Genomic DNA, 20,159 nt, shown 5'->3' on the forward strand with positions numbered 1-20,159 from the left:
ATTAATAGAAATGGGTTAGATTGATATGTAAGAGCTAGCCAATAAGAAACTGAAACTAATGGGTCAGGCAGTGTTTAAAAGAATACAGTTTCCGTGTAATTATTTCGGGTAAAGGTAGCTGTGCGGGTAGCCGGGTGCCGGGGACGCAGCCTGCCGCTCCTATTACAACAGGATTCCCTCTTCAAAATTTATGTTACTTTTCCCACTGGAGTCCTGTTATACCAGTGTAGACAAAGCAAGTATGTTTCAGTTTCTGTTTGCCACCCTAATACCCATATTGGATTTGTTTTTTCATTTGTGGTTAACTGCATTTGTTGGAAAACGTCCGCTCCTAAACAATAAGAAGTAACAGGAACTGGGTTTACTTTTACATCTGAAACCAACCAAAAATCCACAGATAATATGAACATTGATTTTATGTTGCAAGAAGACAGAAGAACCAGTTCTTCAAAGTGATGAAAAAATTGTTCACCCAGAATTTTATATTCTATGAAATTACCGCTCAGAAACAAAAGGGAAGCAAAAGCATTCTGATCAAGAGAGAAAAGAAACACCCAGAAAAGGAAGCAAGAAACTTCATTTGGGCCCTTCCACACATTTTATACCTGCCTCTTACACTACCCTTCAAACCTTTGATTCTTCTGGTCTTTGTTTTGTTTGTTGAGACAGGTTTCTCTGTGTATTGTTGGCTGTCCTGGAACTTGCTCTATAGACCAGGCAGGCCTCAACTTGGGGATCTGCCTCCCAAAGGCTGAGGTTAAAGTGTGTGCCACTATGTTCTGCTGTTCTTGATTTTAAGAAAAGACAGAGCATAGATCTCTGTATTGAAGACCTCTAAACGTCAGGTGGTCATCTAGATATCTGTGCGTTTATACATTTCCTGCAGGCAATGACAATTAGATTTCAAATCTTAGTACTTCTGAATAATTTTACCTACTATTCTTTTCTTTTATGCAATAGTCTTTCAAAATAGTAATAAGCTTCCCAAGTGAAGCTTCTTAAGAAATCCTTTATCTAGACAGTAATTTCTCAGTGACATATTTAATTGAGAATGCTATACTAAAATATTTAAATCATTTAAATTTTAATACCTCAAATTAAAATTGCTTAAATTGAATTTCAATAGTTTAAATTATTTACAATGATATTCAGCAATGTGATTTTAAAATTTCTAAGTTTAGTTAGGGGTTAGTCACAAGAATATTTTTATTTTGGTTTAGTGAGTATTAGCTCATGTTCTTATCAGAATGCCTGCAGAACAGATGATACTTTAGCATTTCATCTCATAAGTTCTTAGAATCATTAATTCTATGTGCTTACATGGAAGAACTTTGAAAAGCTGGGAGGACATACACAATCATAAGATGACAAAGTCTATTATTTAGAATCCTGATACTTTTAATTTTTTCCCCCATCGGGGAGACTTTTTGAAACATAGTTTTCCTCAGGCCTATGTGGCCTCACAATATGACCTAGGCCATTGCCTCAAAATCCTCCTGAGTGCTCTGTTTAAAGGCCTAGGTTCGGATGTAATTTTTATCTTAGTGCTACATGTAATGTTATCCTGATTTTCAAAATGTACACTACTATGAAGATATCTTGAAATACACGTCTGTATTTGGGCAAATTGTACATTTTAAGCATTTGAATCATTTCAGCCAAAAGTTCCTGTTTCAGTTATTTGGGCTCCTGTTTGTTAAATGCAGTGCGGGATCGTTTGGTGCCCCTCTTATTTACCACGGTATATTCTGTTATTGTTTTATTGGTTTGAATGGCTATCATTTCCACTCTCTTGACATACAAGTTATGGAAAACACTGTGGTAAAAAGCATTTTGCCAAAATATTGAAATATCTAGAACTCTTCTATTGACTAACTCTCAACACAGAAAATTTTCGATTTTCCCCTGAAGAAAATTGCTTCAGTTGTTTTATTTTTTGTTGTTTATTTTTATATTAGGAAGTAATATGTAAACATCTCTATTTGTTGTTTTCTGTGTTCTAGAGGGATTATTTTGATACCAGTGAGATAAAGAAAATTAGAAGTTTTTGTAAATGGTAGACAATATTTTAAGACAGCAATTAATATATAAATTAAAAACATCATTATATACAACAGACATGGTCAATTCAAACTTCTGAACATAGTAGATAATTAAAAGGTTCACCACGGAGAATAGCTTGAATCTTCTTAGAAGTAGTTCAGATTTTCTCAGAAAAGTATGTTGTATTAAGAAGTTCAGTATTCATATTTAACATAGTTATCCTTAAGAATTTAGGTAATTATTTTTCCTGGATTCTTTACATTTTTTGTCTTGCACACAGAAACACTGAATAAATTTGGTTCTAAACTCTTATAAAAGAAGTTTGAGTTACAAACAGCATTGGGATATAAAGACAGTATGCCCTTTCAAATTAGATACCTGGTTTTGTAACTATCCAGTATAAGACTTGAATAAAGAGTTGTGCACCTTGGTTTGTATTTGGGTTCCCTAAGCACAGGGTCCCTCAACTATGATAACAACTACCAAAGCATATTCCAGCTTACCTACTTTGTGATTCATGAGCCTCAGAGGCCTTGCAAAACAGACCTGAGGCTGAGGGTCATTTTGCTTTGTCTGTAGGAGAGCAGTGTCATCTCTCCAGACACTGTCTGGGGTACCCGTGAGCTAAGGTATTGGTTTGTAAATATGAATGTTTCTGAGAACTTTTATCATTTCTGATAAAAGAATCATTAGAATTATCAATAAAACATTATGAGTAAGAATTGAAAAGCAATTCAATTATCTGATAATGAAGAAACAGTTTTATAAATTATAGAAATTTTATATAGTAGAATATTAATTTTATAACCCTTAAAATAATTCTATTAAATGTTTAAGGATTTGGTTATACACTTAAGAATGTTCAGTAAAAATTATATTTCAAAAATGACACATCGTGTAATTTATATTTTATAAAATATATTTACATATTAGAGATGAAGGGTAAGCTATCTAAAATGCAAAAAACCCTCTTATTTTTAGAATATAGTATTATAAGTGATAGCATTAGCTTTCATGTTTAGCAGTTATTTATTCTAAAATTCATCTCTTAAATTTTAATTTTTAAAATTTTTATAAATTATTTAATTTAAAATAAAATAAAAACTTATTGATTCTTTGTAGTTTTCATATTATGTATCTGTATCCTGCCCATCTTCCTATCCCCCTACATCTGCCCCTGCTCCTGTAATGTCTCCCCAAAACAAAACAAAATTTAATAGAAAACCCCAAAACCAAACCAGACCAATAAAGCAAAACAAGAAAGAAGAAAGGAAAAAGAACAAAAGAGAAAGAATTTTGTTGTGGAAGCTGTGGTATGGCTTCACCCGTTAGTCCTTTAATTTTCAGTTCCAAGTGATCGTTGCCATGAGTCATTTAGTTCTAGGCCTCTGTCCTCTGTCACAGCATTGACAGTGCCCCCCCCCCCAAGGGGTGAGGGGTAGAGACCATATTTCCCTCACCTTTGCCACCACATGACAGATGAGGGGAGGCAAGGTCAGCTGTCCTGCCCTCCTGCCCTCACGGTTTCCTCACCTGCATCAGGACCAACAGTGTCAGTTCTAGTGTACCCCTCAGACAGGATGCAGGGCTCACTCTCCATTGTACTGCCGCTGGTGATTGACAGGGCCAGTTCTCCAACTCTTGTGTTCCCGGGCAAGCTCTCTTGCCCACCTACCTCTGGTATCAAGAGACAGGGGATGCTCAGTTCCTGGTTGTCCGCTAGTTAACCCTGAAATAACCACACAGAAACAGTATTAATTAAATTTCTGCCTGGCCCATTAGCTCTAGTTTCTTGTTTTCTAATTCTTATTTATTAACCCATTTCTATTAATCTGTGTATTGCCACGTGGCAGTGGCTTAGCTGGTAAAATTCAGCACATCTATCTCCGGCAGATCTGTGGCATCTATCTCTGCCTCTGCCTTCTTTCTCCCATCATGCCATTTAGTTTTCCCCACCTACCTAAATTCTGCCCTATCAAGAGGCCCAAAGCAGTTTCTTTATTAAGCAATAAAAACAACACAAAGACAAAAGGACCTCCTACACCAGGTTGGAGCTATCACCATCTCAGTATTCAAGCTGTACTATAGAGCTCTAATAATAAAAGCATCATGGTACTGGTATAAAGACAGATTTATTGGTAATGGAGTAGAACTGAGAACTAAAATATAAGCCTTACATACTTACCTGATTTTTAGTAAAGATGCTGACAATAAACATTAGTGAAAAGATAGTTTCTTCAACAAGCAGTGCTGGTGAAAATTGATAGCTACTTGTAGAAGAACAAAACTATCCTTGCGTCTTACCCTGCATAAAAATATACTCCCAGTAAACCAGGGGTTTAAACAAAAGGCAGAGTGTACAGAATATGAGAAAGATGACAGAAGGGATAGTCTTCAACATTTTTGTACAGGAAAGGATTTTCTCAATAAGCCTTTGATAACATGACTCACAGCTAATAAGTGGCGCATCATGAACATAAAAATGTTATAAACAGCAATGGACACTGTCATTTGAGGTAGAGGTCGCTTATAGAGTCAGAAAAATCTTTACCTCCTCTACAACTGACAGAAACTTTGTATTTATAATATACATAGAACTAAACAACAATGCCCCCATGAAACTATCCAACTAAAAATTGCAGATGGTGTCCCATTCTTAAGTTGCTAATAGAATTGTTGGCCAAAGGTGTCTAATGTTAGTATACTTTGTGTAAAAGAATGGCATTTTATTTAAGTAGGTATTTCTTGTGGGCCACAGCAAATAGAGAATTAACTTTCAGGTAACAGTAACACTACAGGTCCACGCTGGAGGATCAGTTGAGAAAGTACAGGGTGATTGAGTTTTCATGGGAAATAATTGTATTAGGAATATGGCTAGATAAATCATTTCAGTAGGTCCAGGGGATGGAAATAGGAATAGTGATAAATTACGCTGCCATTCATTAAATCAATACTTGTCAAAGACCAGTCGCCTAGCATTTTAAATGGAAAGAAGAATGAGAGCTTAACATGTACGGTGGAATCAAAGGCAAAAGAAATATACAGTGCCATGCCAGAGATTATGTGAAGAGTTAGATGTAAGTGAAGATTCAATACAGTGATTCATGATGATCAGGGTGAGCTTGTTAGGAGCTAAAGTATTTTTCAGAATAGAATGGAATGTCATATTGCATTCACAGGTAGTGCAGAAATAATATGAGGAGTCTTTTTCAATGGATGCATAGGGTACAGACTGAAAAGGCCTCGAAACCACATGTGAGGCCTATGAATGTTAGAATTATCATTCCTATTTTTTATTATGAGCTTTGAACCCAGGATCTTTAACATTCTAGGAAACGCTGTCAGTGGAGCTACGTCCTTGATCCTTTAAGTTCTTTTATGACATAGACAAATCAACATCTTGATTTTCACCATAAATAAAACAGAGACTGGACAGTTAAAAATTTTCTGTTCCATTTATAAAGCAAATACTGCAAAAAAAGTATCTGTTATATTTAGTTGTATTAATTGCCATTCATGAATTTATCAAAATATGATGTGTGAGAATGTAAGTAACATTAAAATGTAACAGTTATCAATATACATGTATATATACACACAGGTATATTCATTCTACATCTGTAAGGCATTGATTTGCTAAAACTGTGTAACAATCATTTCTGTTGTAGTTGACCAGAAGTTTAAGTTTGGATCCACATTCCTGAACCATCAACATAGAAGCAGCATGTAAACCCTAGAATGTGCATTGCTGTTACTGCCAGAATTATATTAGTTATTCTTTTGAATATATTATATACTGAACAGATGATTTTAAGAGCCAGATTTTGAAAGAACTCCTCTTAAGTTTGCCTAACTTGTTTAACTTTGAATTGATTAGAAACATTCCTTAAAAAGTGAACTCCTAGCCTAACCTAAGTCTTTTTAAAACATTATGTATTTCTCTAAGAATATTAATCCGAGTAATTTATAAAAATATAAGGTGAACTAAATTGTTATATCACTTAGAGTTCTTAGATTTAGATAGCTAGTATGTGTAGGGCAGTCTGTCTTCTGCAAGAGACTATAGACATTGTATGTCTATAGACAGTGGGAGTGTGTTCAAAGTGAATAGCTAGGGGTTGTTCTTATGTTCTGTACTCGCAGGGATTTCTGTGCCTTTTACATGTTAAGGTTTTATCTAAAGTTTATTATTATTATTATTATTATTATTATTATTATTATTATTATTATTATTTAACCAAAATGCATTCTCTTCTTAAAAGTTTGGAGCTCTTCCACCTGTCCCTCACAGCAGAAATGCCCATTTAGTGCTGTCCCCTGGTCATGGCACCTTGATCATCTGCTGAACTTCTGAGGAATCTATCTCTATAGTAATGTAGATGTGTCTCTTATTTTTGCTTTCTAATACTTTTCACTTTACTCCCCTTATTTTCTTTAACTGACTGTTGACTTATGTATGAAAATGCCCAAGTCTTTCTGTCTGACTTTGCATTTCTCACCTCTGTAAGCTTATGTAGAGTCCTTCTCATCTTTAGCTTCGTTATCTACACAGCTGATGCCATTACCATATATGTCATTACCCTATTAAAATATATATTGAGTGGACAATCTTTAATTTATATAAATGTAACGAATATTTTTGGTGCAATAATCATTAAATTTAGTATTTTATTTATATATTTTTAAAGAAAATGCATGTTTCTATAGCATCTGGTACTTTGATGTAATAGTTTACTAAACAGTACTCAATCATTTCTCTACTTTACCTAAGATACCAACATTAATGTCATAGTTTTATCAATGTCACAGTTTGTCCAAATTCATTACACTTCAAAATCATGAACTGGGACCTAAAAGATGGCTCAGTAGACTGAGATGAATACTGTGTAAGCAAGGAGATCTGAGTTTGATTCCAGAACCTATGTAAGGTGAAAGAATAGAATGGGCTCCACAGTGATGTCCTCTGACCTCCACATGCACACTTTGGCGTACATACTCCTTCTCTATAAATCATACACATAATAATAGCAGTTTCTTTAAAACAGGCTTTTTAAAAAGGACTTTTTAGTCTCTAATCCTCTTATAGCTGAGTGTCACACAGTTTCTTTGGTATGCCTTGTTTCATTGATGTCCATGGAAGGCCTAACCTTTTCTGTACACAAAAGGATGAGGGAGGGAGGGAATTGTAGTCTGGATGTTAAAGAATGTCTTGTATTTTGTTGCTGTGGCTTTTGAAAGTTCTTTTTTTTTTTTTAATTTGTTTTTGTTTCTTCTGAAGTACACAGTGGCATAAAACTTTAGCATCTCGCTCTTCATTGCTATAAAAGTTTGTGAGCCTTGCATTGAGGATGCACTGTAGTATATCCTTCATATGCACTTTTCCTTTCACAGTTCCTCCTTGACCCCTCTGTCCTTCACCCCAGACCTCCAAGGGGTCTTGATCACCTTTCTTCCCAGGCTTTCAACAAGCCCTTCTATCTTCATTTTAACCACCCACTGTTACTGTGAGGCTCTTGAGAAGTGCCTTTTCATGGAAGAATCGTGAGTTTTCCCCAATCCACAAAGGACACTTCTCTTTGGAATCCACTGTCTCTCCTCTTTGTCTCTGCACTTTTCCATGTTCCCCAGTCCTTCATCCCTGGGTGAGTGTAGTTACTCCTTTCACTGCATCTCTTGATCTGTGTTTTCTGCTGCTGTGGGTTGTGGGACCACATTTGAACTGAGGTCAGCTACGTGATAAATAGTTGGTTGTTGACAATTATGCAATTTCATTTAAAATTTTTGTCATTCTATTTTTCACGTCCAAAGAAGGAAAAGTGACTTCTATCATTTCTCCTGTATTTGAAATATGGGGACCATTTTGATACTTTTTCTTTGATAAGCTGTAGGAATAAGTGTTGATTGAATTAGTTATTTTAATTTGTAACAAGATTAAAATATAGTTGAAAGAAATTACCCTCTAATCACAAGCTAATATTTACATAAAAGTGAGATTATTTTATTACTAAATGAATGTCTTTTCCATTTTTGATTTTTAAATTAATCTTTGAAGGTAAATTTATCTTTAGTTGTCTTTATTTTGTGTTATTTTTGTTCTCTGTTTCATCAGAAATCATCCAACCTTCTTCTATTTTAATGTTACTAACCATTTGTATTCATTTTTGAAATGCCAGAAATGCAAAGCCCCACCTTATATTAATGTGATTTTACAGTTAAAATTTTATGTCATAGAAGTGCAGACACTTAAAATTATAGTTCCCAGAAGGATCTTATTTCAGTCACATTGTATAAACTGATATTAAAGCTGAAATGTATCATCATTACAATAATGCAAAATACTCATATATGCATGAGGATACAGTTATAGTTGTTGAGGGAATCATAATTTTGCATTTTCTGACTTTCTTGCACATATAGATTTAGCCATAATTTTAAGTTACTGAATTTTCTTCATTGACTCTAAGGTAATGTATTTGTTGCTATGTTTATCTTAAATATGTTTTTGTTGGCTTCATTTTTTTTCTTTCGTATGTCTTTAAGCCTGTACTCAGATATGCTATCTCTACAAGGAAAAGTAACAGAGGAATACTTCTGTACAAAAGTAGTTTTTAGCTTCATGTACGGTGATATTCTCTTGTCGATCCCCCCTCCCCCCCACACACACAAATGCGAGTGCGCACGCACACACACACAGACACAAACACATCCTCACACACTTATGTTAGATTCTGGCACATTATAGAAGCAGGTATCATATCACTACCTGCTGTTGAAAGTGTTGATGATACTGAATTATTTATTTTATCTTCTTCTACACTATCCAAAATCGTTTTGGGTACTTTGACACATTTTGGTCTCTTCCATATGGATACTTCATGGTGGCAGAGTTGCCAGATGCTCAGGTTTTGTGACAGTCTTAGATTTTCAAGGACTGTTCTTGAGAGAATCTTGTCTTGTTGCTGATTCCTATGGAGTGGTAAAGTATGAACATTTATTTTAAAGTGCTTTTCAAAGCAAAGAATTATTACTGTGAAAAATTTACTAGACTGTCCCCCTGGAGCATATGAATTTTGAGGCCTTACTGAAGGAACGCTTTATCATTCAAATGCTTGGTGTCATGTTTAAAATGAGTAACAGAACTGCATGTATATTTGGGGATTAAACAAATTTGGGCATCTTTCACTTTCGCTATTTGAGATATCAAAGGTTTGTTGTCAGCATAGCTTCAGCTGTTTATTTATATTTCAGTTTCCAAAAGGCAAAGATAAAGAGCAGCATTTCACTATAGTTTAACTCTTTTATTAACCTCACAGACTTATTTATGTGTGTGTATCTGTGTGTGTGTGTGTGTGTGTGTGTGTGTGTGTGTGCGCGCGTGCGGGTCACATATATGCTATGCATAAATAAATGTGTTTATGTATGCTAAATATTTACTTAATTAATAGAAAGTAGACACGATCTAAGGTAGCTTTTCCTATTCTTTGTGTAGATACTCACATCCTCCAAATTTTTTAGCACTTGACTGTCATTGTATACTGAAATGTTTTTCAGTGCCTGTTTCAAGTGTTTCTCTTTTATGCCAAAGGCCAAATTTGTATTTCCTTTTATTACAGTCTGCTTATTTCCTGATACTTGTAGAGTATGTACAGGTGGATAAAGAAAGATTGTTCACTCAACTTAGACAGAAAACTTCTATGTTTGGGCTAGATGTCTCACATAGCTGAGGTGGCACTTGGCTGGATTATCATTATATGTCCTTGTGTCACATGGCCATCAATTGTATGATTCTTCAATGTAGGCATTGAAAGACTAAAATAACTTGAGATATAGAGTATCTTCATTCATAGTTTTACTCATATTCATTGTGTGTATGCTTTGTGAGAAAGTAACCAAGACAAGTGCTTATAGCTTTTTTTTCTTGATTGAATGGAAGTGGTTTTTCTCCATGCATAGACTAATTTTCATCCAGACTTCTAGTTTGAAGTTGTGTACAGGATTAGAGCTAGGCACCCAGGCTTCAAAACTCTGCCTCTGTACTGTCTCTGGCACTCACTCTAGCTGCCTTAGAGCAGACTACTACATTTCACACTCAGTCACTTGGTATGGAAATATTGAGTAGGAAATTGAATTCTTTCTGCTGAGATATATTTGAAGATATATTTGAGATATATTTGATAATATATATATATCACAATATATATATTGCATTGAGTGACTTTCATGCTTATTTTAGGTATTTCTAATTTTATATTGTAATGTTTTATACATTTCACCCCAATACCTATATAACTACTAGTTAATTTATAGATAAAAAGAAGTCAATTATTTAAGTTGTCAATTAAATGAAAGACTTTTTTATTTGAATATATGTACAGACCCTTTCCATTTTCAGTTTATTCCATTTGATCTAGCAAAGACTAGCTTCGAAATTTTTCCTCTTTTCAACATAGACTAAGGAATTTATGTTAGAATTTTCTCATGAAGGATTCAGGAAATCAATGTTTATAAAAATGTTTGTCTTTGAAGTGAAAACATAAAAGGTCATCTTCTTGGAATTCACACCTTCAGGCTTTTTCTGTTGAAAACAATAGACTACATCACTAAACATTTTTTAAAAGCTTATTATTCTCACTATTTTACATCCCGACCTTAGTTTCCCCTCCTTCCTCTCCTCCCAGTCCCTTCTTCCAACCTCCCTTATGCAGCCCCCCATACACCCTTTCTTCTTTTCTGATGAGAAAAGGGCAGGCCTCCCATGGATTTCAACCAAACATGGCATATCAAGTTGCTGTAACACTAGGCACCTCCCCTTGTATTAAGGCTGGGAAAGGTAACTGAATATGAGGGAAAAGCTCCCAAAGTTAGCTAAAGAGTTAGACATCTTCTTCTCTCACTGTTAGAAGTCCCAGAAGAAAACCAAGCTACACAAATAATATATCTGCAGAGACCCTAGGCCAGTCCCAGGCAGGCTCCCTGGTTGTTGGTTCAGTCTTATCTCTGTGAGCCCCTATGAGACCAGGTTAGTTGATTCTGTGGGTTTCCTTCTGGTGTGATTGACCCCTCCATCTCCTACAATCTTTCACCCCCTGCAGGATTCTCAAAGATCTATCTGCATAAGTGACTGTGTGTTTCTCCATTTGTATCCATCAGTTGCTGGGTGAAGGTTCTCTGATAACCATTGGACTAGGCACCCACCAGTCTGAGTATAGCAGAATATCATTAGGAATCATTTCATTGATTTTTTTTTCCAATCACGTTCCATTCTATCCTAAGACTATCCAGCTTCTGGGTCCTAGCTCTCCATGCAGTGTCAGGGTTGGGCTTCCTTTCATGGCATGGGTCACAAGCTGAACCAGTCATTAATTGACTACAGTTTCTGTGCTACTAGCACATCTTGTATGCAGGACAAATTATAGATAGAAGCTTATATATTTGTGTTGGTGTTTTTTACCTTCCACTTGAAGTATTGCTTGGTTACAAGATATGGCCAGTTCAGGCTCCATATCCCCCAATGCTAGTCTTAGCTAGGGCCACCCTCACAGATTACTGGGAATTTCCATTGCATTAGGTCTCTTGCTCTTCCTGGAGATGCCACCAGATTCCAGTTGTCTCTCTGAGTAGTTTCTCCCTGTCTCCCTTTATCCTCTCCCAACCGGATCCTTCCTGTTCCTGTTTACCCCCCTCATCCACCAGCACTGTTTATTCTGTTTCTTCTTCCCAGGGAGATTCATACATTCCCCTCTTGAACCTTCTTTGTTACTTAGCTTCTCTGGGTCTATGGATTGTAGCTTTACAGCTAATATCTACTATAAGGTGAGTGCATATATTGTTTGTCTTTGTGGGTCTAGGTTACTTCACTCAGGATGATTTTTTTTTCTAATTCTGTCGATTTGCTTGCAAATTTCATGCTATCATTATTTTTAACAGCAGAGTAGTACTCCACTGTGTAAATGGACCTCATTCAGTTTTTTCATTCTTCAGGTGAGGGACAATTGTGTTGTTTTCAGTTTCTGTATATTGTGAATAATAAAAAAAAATCACAACTCAAGTGATAAATAATACAGCGATTAAAGCATTATGGAAAACATATTCAGTACCTGGAAAGATGGATCAACAATTAAGAGTGATTCCCACTCTTCCAGAGAACTTGAGTTGGTTTCTATCATGAATACCAGACAGTTTTCAATGTCCTATAACTCCAGCACCTAGTGTTTTGACATGCTCCTCTGGCTTCTGTGGACACCTCCTCTCATGTGTGTTTGTGTGCACACACAAAACTTAAAATAAACAAAAAGAAAAAAAAACAGTATTTTAAAGAAAAAAGTAAATGTTCATAAACACCAAAAAATAGAATTTTCTGATCTGTTATAGAATCAGTCTTTAGAAAATTTTTTAGTTTGTGCTGTATAGTTGTAGAAGTGCCTAAAAAGTAGAGCTACTATATTTTTCCATGTTTTCTTATCTCTGCACAACTGTATATTAGTTGATAAGCAAGAAAGTAGGTTTTATTATTTTTGAGTATTTTAATTTTTATCATGTCATAAATTTCAAGCCTAAAGAATGAAATTGCCTGAAAGCTGGTGTGTATCTTCCTCTGCTTTCTACACCATGTCAGGCATATAATTTTGAGCTTTCTTATCTCTACTGAGTGATCTACACAGACTACTCTAGCTTCACTGGTCAGTGTTTCCTTAGATATGTGTAGATGCAGATAACGCTGGTAGTGCTGTGATGGGACTTGCATCCTTTAACTTGCATCTCCAATTTTCTAATAGTTATAGTGTTTAGAAATGAACACCAGAGACTCTTGAGGGAATGAATTAAAGGGCAAAGAACATTCCAATATGAAATATTATGTGTGTTAAGGAATAGTCATCAGCCATAGATTAATCAAGATTTGAGTTACAAATATTTCACATACTAATTATATTAGTTTATGGAACTAAAACAGTATATGAAGTATTCCCAGAAGACTCTGTAAGTTAGATGTCTTTGCATGTTAATTGACTGGTTTCTTTAAGACCGACAATCATCAATCCCTGAAGTAACAGAGATTATTATTAAGTTATTATACTTTCCTTATCTTTATACCAAGTTGACTCCCAACTTTCCCCATGAGTTACTTTTCTTTGGATTACATCTTGCATACATAATCTATTAAAATGATGAACTAGAAAATATCTGAGGTATCATTCGAACTCTAAGAAAAAAGGAATAGGCTCATTGAAAACTGATATCAAATAACATATCTGAGAATTGTTTTGGGTTCTTAAGTTTTATGGGTAATGGTTGTTTTCAGGCTTCTTTTAATGTTATCGATGATAATCACATTGAACACGTTGAACAAATAATCAGCTGTTTTTGTTTTCTCAGTGTCATTTTTCATTTTCAGTGAATAAATGATTGACTTATTCAAAGATGAATATTAAGAACTGTTAAGAATAGGGAATAAGAAAGATTCAAGGTGTGCTATATTAGGGAAACCATAGCTTACTAAAGTTAATAATAACAAGTGTAATGTGTCTCAAAAAAGAATATATATGCTTGAATGGGAGAAAACACGCTAACATAAAATGTTGGAGAAACATTTAGAGAAGGTAAACCAGTAACATACATTCTTTAACAGATAGATTTGATGACTTAGGTCCTTTGTTTAAATCTTTAATTTTTTTTCTATTATATGGCCTCACTTATAAGCTGGCATCTACTTATATTCAACATTTTAAAAACAAGTTTCTTTATTACTGTACTAATACACCTGTGATTTGTTTTTATCCTTGATTTGGTAATGTGACCATTACCTATCTGCTTATGCAAATTTTGAGTCATATAGGTGGTCTTTGCCTTTCAGTGACCAAACTAGGCATATTTCTTTTATCATTCTCAATGTCAGCCTTTCTTTTGTAGCCCAGTGCTCAGTTCACTTCCTTGGGATTTCAGTAGGTTGACTTCTTCATTGGAATAAGGGCTGCTGGAATGCATGTTCTTTGGCAATCCTTGCCAGCAGTCATGTAATTCAGTCACTCAGAAATATGTGATGAATAAGAGGAATAACATTTTTTACATTAATATGGCTTTTTAATATAATTTCTTTTCTATGTCTCAGCATCGATTGTAATGGGTGCCATTGACATAAAACTATTGAGTTTATTCTAATTTTAGATGATTAAAAATCAGCATCTAAATGGTGAAAAAGGGTATAGGTCCAGAACAGCATAGACTTGAGGCTCACTCTTTCCTTTTCCTAACTGCCCTTGTGTTGTCATTTAGAGGCAGCTCTCTTCCTTTCCTGGTCCACTTCCAGGCTCACCATCTAACATCACTCTAGGCAAAGCCTCTTCACCACAGTTGCTGACTATTTTTTTCTTTTTTCTTTTCCCTCGAATGACTCTCTAAAATAGAAAAGTTGTCTGGTGTGTAAAGTAATCTCATTTTGTTTGGTAAAATGTTTAAGTTAAAGTAATATAAACATAACATAATGCAAAGGAAATCCCAACATTTATTAGGTACCTGAATATAAAAACCTTGCTCTAGTTAAAGATACTTCAGTGTTCCTGCTAATAATAATAAAAAAATGATTCTTTAGAATTTTTTGTTTTCATGTGGAAGGACAATTTCTTGCTATATTGCCTAGACTGCCTCAAGCTCACTATGTAGCACAAGCTGCCCTAAAACTTGTAGTCCTGCTTCTGCCTTCCGAATGCAAGTATTGCAATCATACGATACTGCCCTTGCCTAGAAGTACTTTTTAATGTGGTAAAATAATGTGGGTTAAGTGTTAATGCATAAAGTATATGTCAGCAAGAAGTTATTTGTATTTATTGCAAACTGAAAAGAATGAAAGACCCAAATTATTTTCTCAAAATCTTTCAGTCTCTTGTTGCTCTCTTCATAAAATAGAGGATTATGTTTGTGTCATTTAAAGATTCATGCATCTTCTCAGCCTCAGCTTTTTCCCAGTTGAGCAAAGTGCTGCACTGTCCTTGGTTGCTGTTTAGACAAGCTAGTTATATTCTTCTGTATGTTCTTTTGTTCACTGTCATAACTCGTCATTGAGTTTACAACCTTGCAAAAAACAGCTGAGTGATACTTGTTGGATTAAGCTCTATTTGGAGTGATAATAGGTGATATTTGTAATTTAGTATTTAGTAATTCCCAGTTTTACCTGGGATGCATCTTCTTAATCATCAAGAGTTGGGAGGGGGAACCCAAGGTTGTCCCATTCCAGAATTGAACAGCCCAGTAGATGAAATTCAACTAATTATTATGATCTGAGAAATTAGATTTTCACCATACAAGTCAATAGATTGTTTAGGAAAGTCAACTAGGTAAGCAATTATATCTCCATACCCCTAAATGAACGAGTGTTAGAGAAAGATGGCCCATTTACGTAATGCAGCCAATGACCAAATAAGGCTATTCAACTCACAAATCAGTTTTACTCTTTGATAAGTACTCAGCACTTTATATGGCTGATCATATGTTGATGATACAGTTTTACTTCTTCTCTATCACCATAGAATAATACTTGGGACTAAAAATGCATAAAGCTGGAGAGTATTTATCAAGTAGCAGTAGCCCAAAAGATGGAAGAAAAGAACAAACATTAGTAATGATATTTAGTATAGGAATCACACCTTAGAGTAAGGTGTTTTCTAAAATAACACAGATGGAAGAATTTCTTTTTTGTAGAAGTCCTGCTGAAGCTATATGAGTTCTATTTAAGAATGCATTTAGTTATAAACATGTTTGCATACGCATATGTATGTAACAATGAAGAAAAAAGAGGATGGGAATTTGAAAGAGAAAAGAGTTAGGAGTTCATGGGAGGGTTCGGGTGGAGGAAAGAGAAGAGGGAATGTTATAATCTTTAAAAATTTAAAAATTAGAAATGATATAAATAAATAAATTCAGTCCTGGTAAATCAAATATGCTGGATTACAATTTATTCTTGAGTTATCTGTAATAAAAGCATTGCTTTAAAAAAAGTGAATTGCACTGCCAATCTCTATTCAATCTTGTTTCCTGTTATGTGGTAACTAATTGCAAGTATAGAGAAGCCTGCTGAGAAGATTTTTATGGGTCAAGCTAGAGAAAACAAAGTTCAGTAGGGTTCACATGTGGTGGCCATAACAATGAGTTTATGTCAGTGCAGATCCATGCTATCTAAGATGCAAAAATAGAATCTCAAAGATCATGCTTATAGGTGAATTTCAGCATTTTCTTGGTAAATAAAGCAAAGAGAGTGACAAGTATATGGTTTTTATTCATACAACAGAAAATAATAAATTCCTTTATTTTCAAATTCTTTGCAGGTATGAAACAATGAAAGCATGTATATGGACATGATTTGAAATCTATGAACTGATGTTAATGTGCTTACAGCATTGAGCCATTTTGGTTAAACAATTATAATAGCAACTTATTTGTACTTGGGCAAAGTGGTAATCTAATGATGTAGCCATTAATTTGAATTTAGTAGACATTTTAAATATAGGGTTCTTTTACAAAGATAAAAGTTGCAATTTAAAGCTCTTTGGTGGTCTAAAAACAGCTTAATTCTGTAGTAGCATTGTAATAGGCACTAATCCAGATTATACAATGATTGTAGTATGTCATGTTTATGAACAATTGCCCAACTGCTTTCTCTGGGCTTTATGTTAATTTAAAAATATTAAGCATAAAACCTTATAAGATCTTCCTGCTGAGATAAACTGTTCAATTTAACTTGTGCTCAAGCAGCAACTGTCAGAAATTATCTTGCTCCTAGTGGTTTTTGTTCTCACCTTATACTCTTTCCTGCTAGAGTCCCACTGTGGGATGATAAAGTTTATCTTATGAGGCTTTATTTCTTAAATGGTACCTGAGGCTCAAAGATGAGCGTGGGTAGCTGAGGGTTAGCTCCTAACTGAATGATGTCTTTCATTATGTAATGACCAACTTTTAAAAATTGGCAGTTTGAACCAAAGTAAAAAGTCTGTGGATTGTAGCTAGCTGTATTCTTTTTGTGGCCATTCTCATTACTTGGGGTTGTGGATAGAGCTAAAAATTCCAGGCGCTGCCTGTTCAGCTTAACAGTATGCAAGTGAAAAAAGAGAGAAATACTTAACTTGTAGATAGAAATAAAGGAATGCTGTTTCAACATTTTTTTGTGAGATATAATTGATTTCTTAATGATTAAGCACACTAAAGGAAATGTTGGTGTTGTGGTGTCAAGTTGTTAAGATTGAAAAATCATTGACATTTTTCTTTTGACTGTATTGATCTATGCAGAGGAAAATCCTCCTGTATCAAAGTAGCAGCTGAATTATAGCTGGATAATATCTAAGATGATAGACTTGTTGTTTATGGAATGTTAAATGAGTTCTTTCTTTTACTTAACAATATTCTTCCAAATCTGTCACTTTAACTTGAAAAAGGACTTTGAATGGCATGCACCTTATTCAGTTAAACTGAATTCCTGTTTATACTGTATATACTTCCTCGTTAGTATAGTAAAAAAAAAGTATACTGTATATACTTAGTAATAACCATTGCTTTATTGTGAAAGGCTTGTGCTGCAGATTATGTAAACACATCAAGTTAACTATTTGGTTTCTCAAGACGGGTGTTTGTAGTCATAATAATCATTTAAGTAACAAGGATGGTATTTCATAGGTAAGTCTAGACCAACAGAAGTATTTGTATGATAAGTCATCCTCCAACAATTGTAGCTATGGTGCAATTAAAACATTTTGGCAGTTTCTGCTTTGGCACTGACTTCTAGTGTGAATATAGATAAAACTTAGTTTTTCTATACCTCAACTTTTTACAATTACACTAACAAGGTTATCTAAATGTCCTCAGCTGTCCAGGTGTTGCCCCTTTTTTGTCTCTATATGTGGTAGGCATCTCATCAGGGAGCCATTTCCAGGCTGTCTAAATCTCGAATACACTTTTTATGTTTGTTTCATTAACACTGTGTGTATGACTCCATGAAAGTCAGTATTCATCCTTCTGGGCTATCTCTGTCAACAATTCTGTTCTTCTAGGCTTGCCTCTGTCACTCAGTAGGCATTTCAGTAAGTGTAGAGTGACACCAAATAGGTATTTTGATTTATTTATAAACATGGATAGATAAACTTTCAGACTTTTTTCTATAATAAACCATTTATCAAATTTTATTTGTTTTCTATAAGGGGTTTTGCATATCTAGTGCCAGCCACCAGCAGCCTAGTAGTAAAGAAAAATATATTTTTTTTTCTTAGTCTAAGGATTACAGGATACTTTAAAGGGGACTTTGAGGAAACATGAAAAGAGAAAAAAAAACACTACATAAATACATTGCATAAATCAAAAAGGGTTTTGTCAAAACATGAACATGTCCCAGTCCTGCTTCTGTATTGAACTTCAGTTGCTGGTTGCAAGGAGTTGAGAGCACTGAAGCTGGCAGCAAATGTATTCCCCATCCAGCCTATCCTGGTTCCTTTTGTCCTTCACATAGAACTCTTCTTGTCTTTTTATACAATCCAGACAGTTTTCTTTCTTTTTCTTCTTCTTCTTCCTGAGCTTAGCTGAGACCAATGAAACCTGGACTTTTATAGTTCCTAGTAGTTGCTTTTTAAAAGGTCAGCACTGAGACTTCTTCTGCGTGGCACTAAGTCAAGCATATGTGTATCTTAGGCGGGAAAGAATCGGGAAGCAGAATGGCACAGGGTGGACCTTCAGGCATGCTTAGCACAGTAAACTTTTTTTTTTTTCTTTCTAGGACCCTTTTTGCAAGCTCAGTACTTAACCTGGCTGAACTAGCTGCCCTTCGGCCTGATCTGGGAAAACTGAAAAAGATCTTGTACTTCCATGAAAACCAGTTGGTATATCCTGTCAAGAAATATCAGGAGAGAGATTTTCAATATGGATACAATCAAATTCTCTCATGGTAGGTATAGATTGTATACAATTTGTTGTTTGCCATCTTACTCCCCTCCCCTTTTCTCAAAACAGATTTATGGGGTGGGGGATGCATGCACAAAGGCCAGAAGAGGGCGATGGGTGCCTTCTGTCCTTCTCTGCCTGTTTCTTTGAGACAGGGTCTCTCCTTAAGTCTGAGGCTCCTGTTTTTCTACACTAGATTTGAAACTGGCAAGTACCTGAGCTCTTTATATCTTTGTCCTGATAGGAGCTGGGATTATAGGCAGGTACTGGATGTCCAGCTTGCTATGTGGGTGCTTGAGTCCAAACTTGAGTCCTCGTGATTTTGAAGCATGTCATTTTTACTGATGGGCTATCATTCCAGTCTCTATATTTCCCATTTTAGATGGCTAGTTTGTAAATCTGGAGACTACAATAAATTTGTAAGTATATTAAGGCATATACAGGTGTTTAAATATTGTTTCCATAATATTATTATTTGTATTTTGCAGGATTTTTAATAGCACTGCTATTCATTTTGTGAAATGAATATATTAAGACAAAGACTAATCATCCAATCTTACCTTGAACCAGTTATCTTACTGTTTTACATAACGTTCAGAATAAAATATAAACTATTGACAAGGATCTTTACCCCTTGATTCCTTAAATATTATTTAAATTGTAGAAAAATGAGCAAGTTTTTTTATCAGCTACTTTCAGTGTGTTCAGCTAAAATTTAGTAAAGAAATTAAAATTTAATAGAGCAAGGGTTTTTGTAGCTCCTATTTTTTGTTAAATTCTTCATTTTTGGCCTGTGTATTTTGTTGCATCTGAGGCAGAAACTTTAAAAAACGTAATGTTTCAGTGATTTTTATTGTTTCTCGCACTGAATCTTCTGAAAAGACAGTCTGAAAATAGCTGCCATTTCAAAGGTGAAAATCTTGTCTATTGTTCCTCCAGTGTAGTGTTTCTCCTGATGCTTGCTGAAAGAAGTTCATTAGCAACCTCATGCCATCTCTCCTGCGAATCCTGTTGCATCACAGCGCCAGTCACATGGAATCAATTTAGAAGTGATTGCATACATGTTATACACCATTTCTAGTAGTTATTAGCTACAGAGATTGATAATGTGTTTGAACAGACCTTGCTAGTCTGTTCCTTAGTTTAGTTGACATAGAAAAACAGCTCTAATGGTACTAATTGTTTTGAGCATTTTGTAAATGTTT

At 34.9% G+C, this 20,159-nt stretch overlaps 1 protein-coding gene across 7 annotated transcripts in view; it reads left to right on the plus strand.

Moving 5' to 3' along the window:
• The window catches only part of LOC121462986 (glycosyltransferase-like domain-containing protein 1), a 354,055-nt gene that overhangs the window by 155,479 nt on the left and 178,417 nt on the right, over positions 1 to 20,159 (plus strand). For all 7 annotated transcript variants that reach the window (XM_041674978.1, XM_041674980.1, XM_041674983.1 and 4 more), the window contains one exon: positions 18,791 to 18,958. In XM_041674978.1, the coding sequence (XP_041530912.1) occupies positions 18,791 to 18,958 (168 nt within the window). The remainder of the gene's footprint in view (positions 1 to 18,790; positions 18,959 to 20,159) is intronic.

This window comes from Microtus oregoni, unplaced genomic scaffold, assembly GCF_018167655.1.
Source record: "Microtus oregoni isolate MIOR12 unplaced genomic scaffold, Mior012 000025F_ref0000491, whole genome shotgun sequence".
NCBI lineage: Eukaryota > Metazoa > Chordata > Mammalia > Rodentia > Cricetidae > Microtus > Microtus oregoni.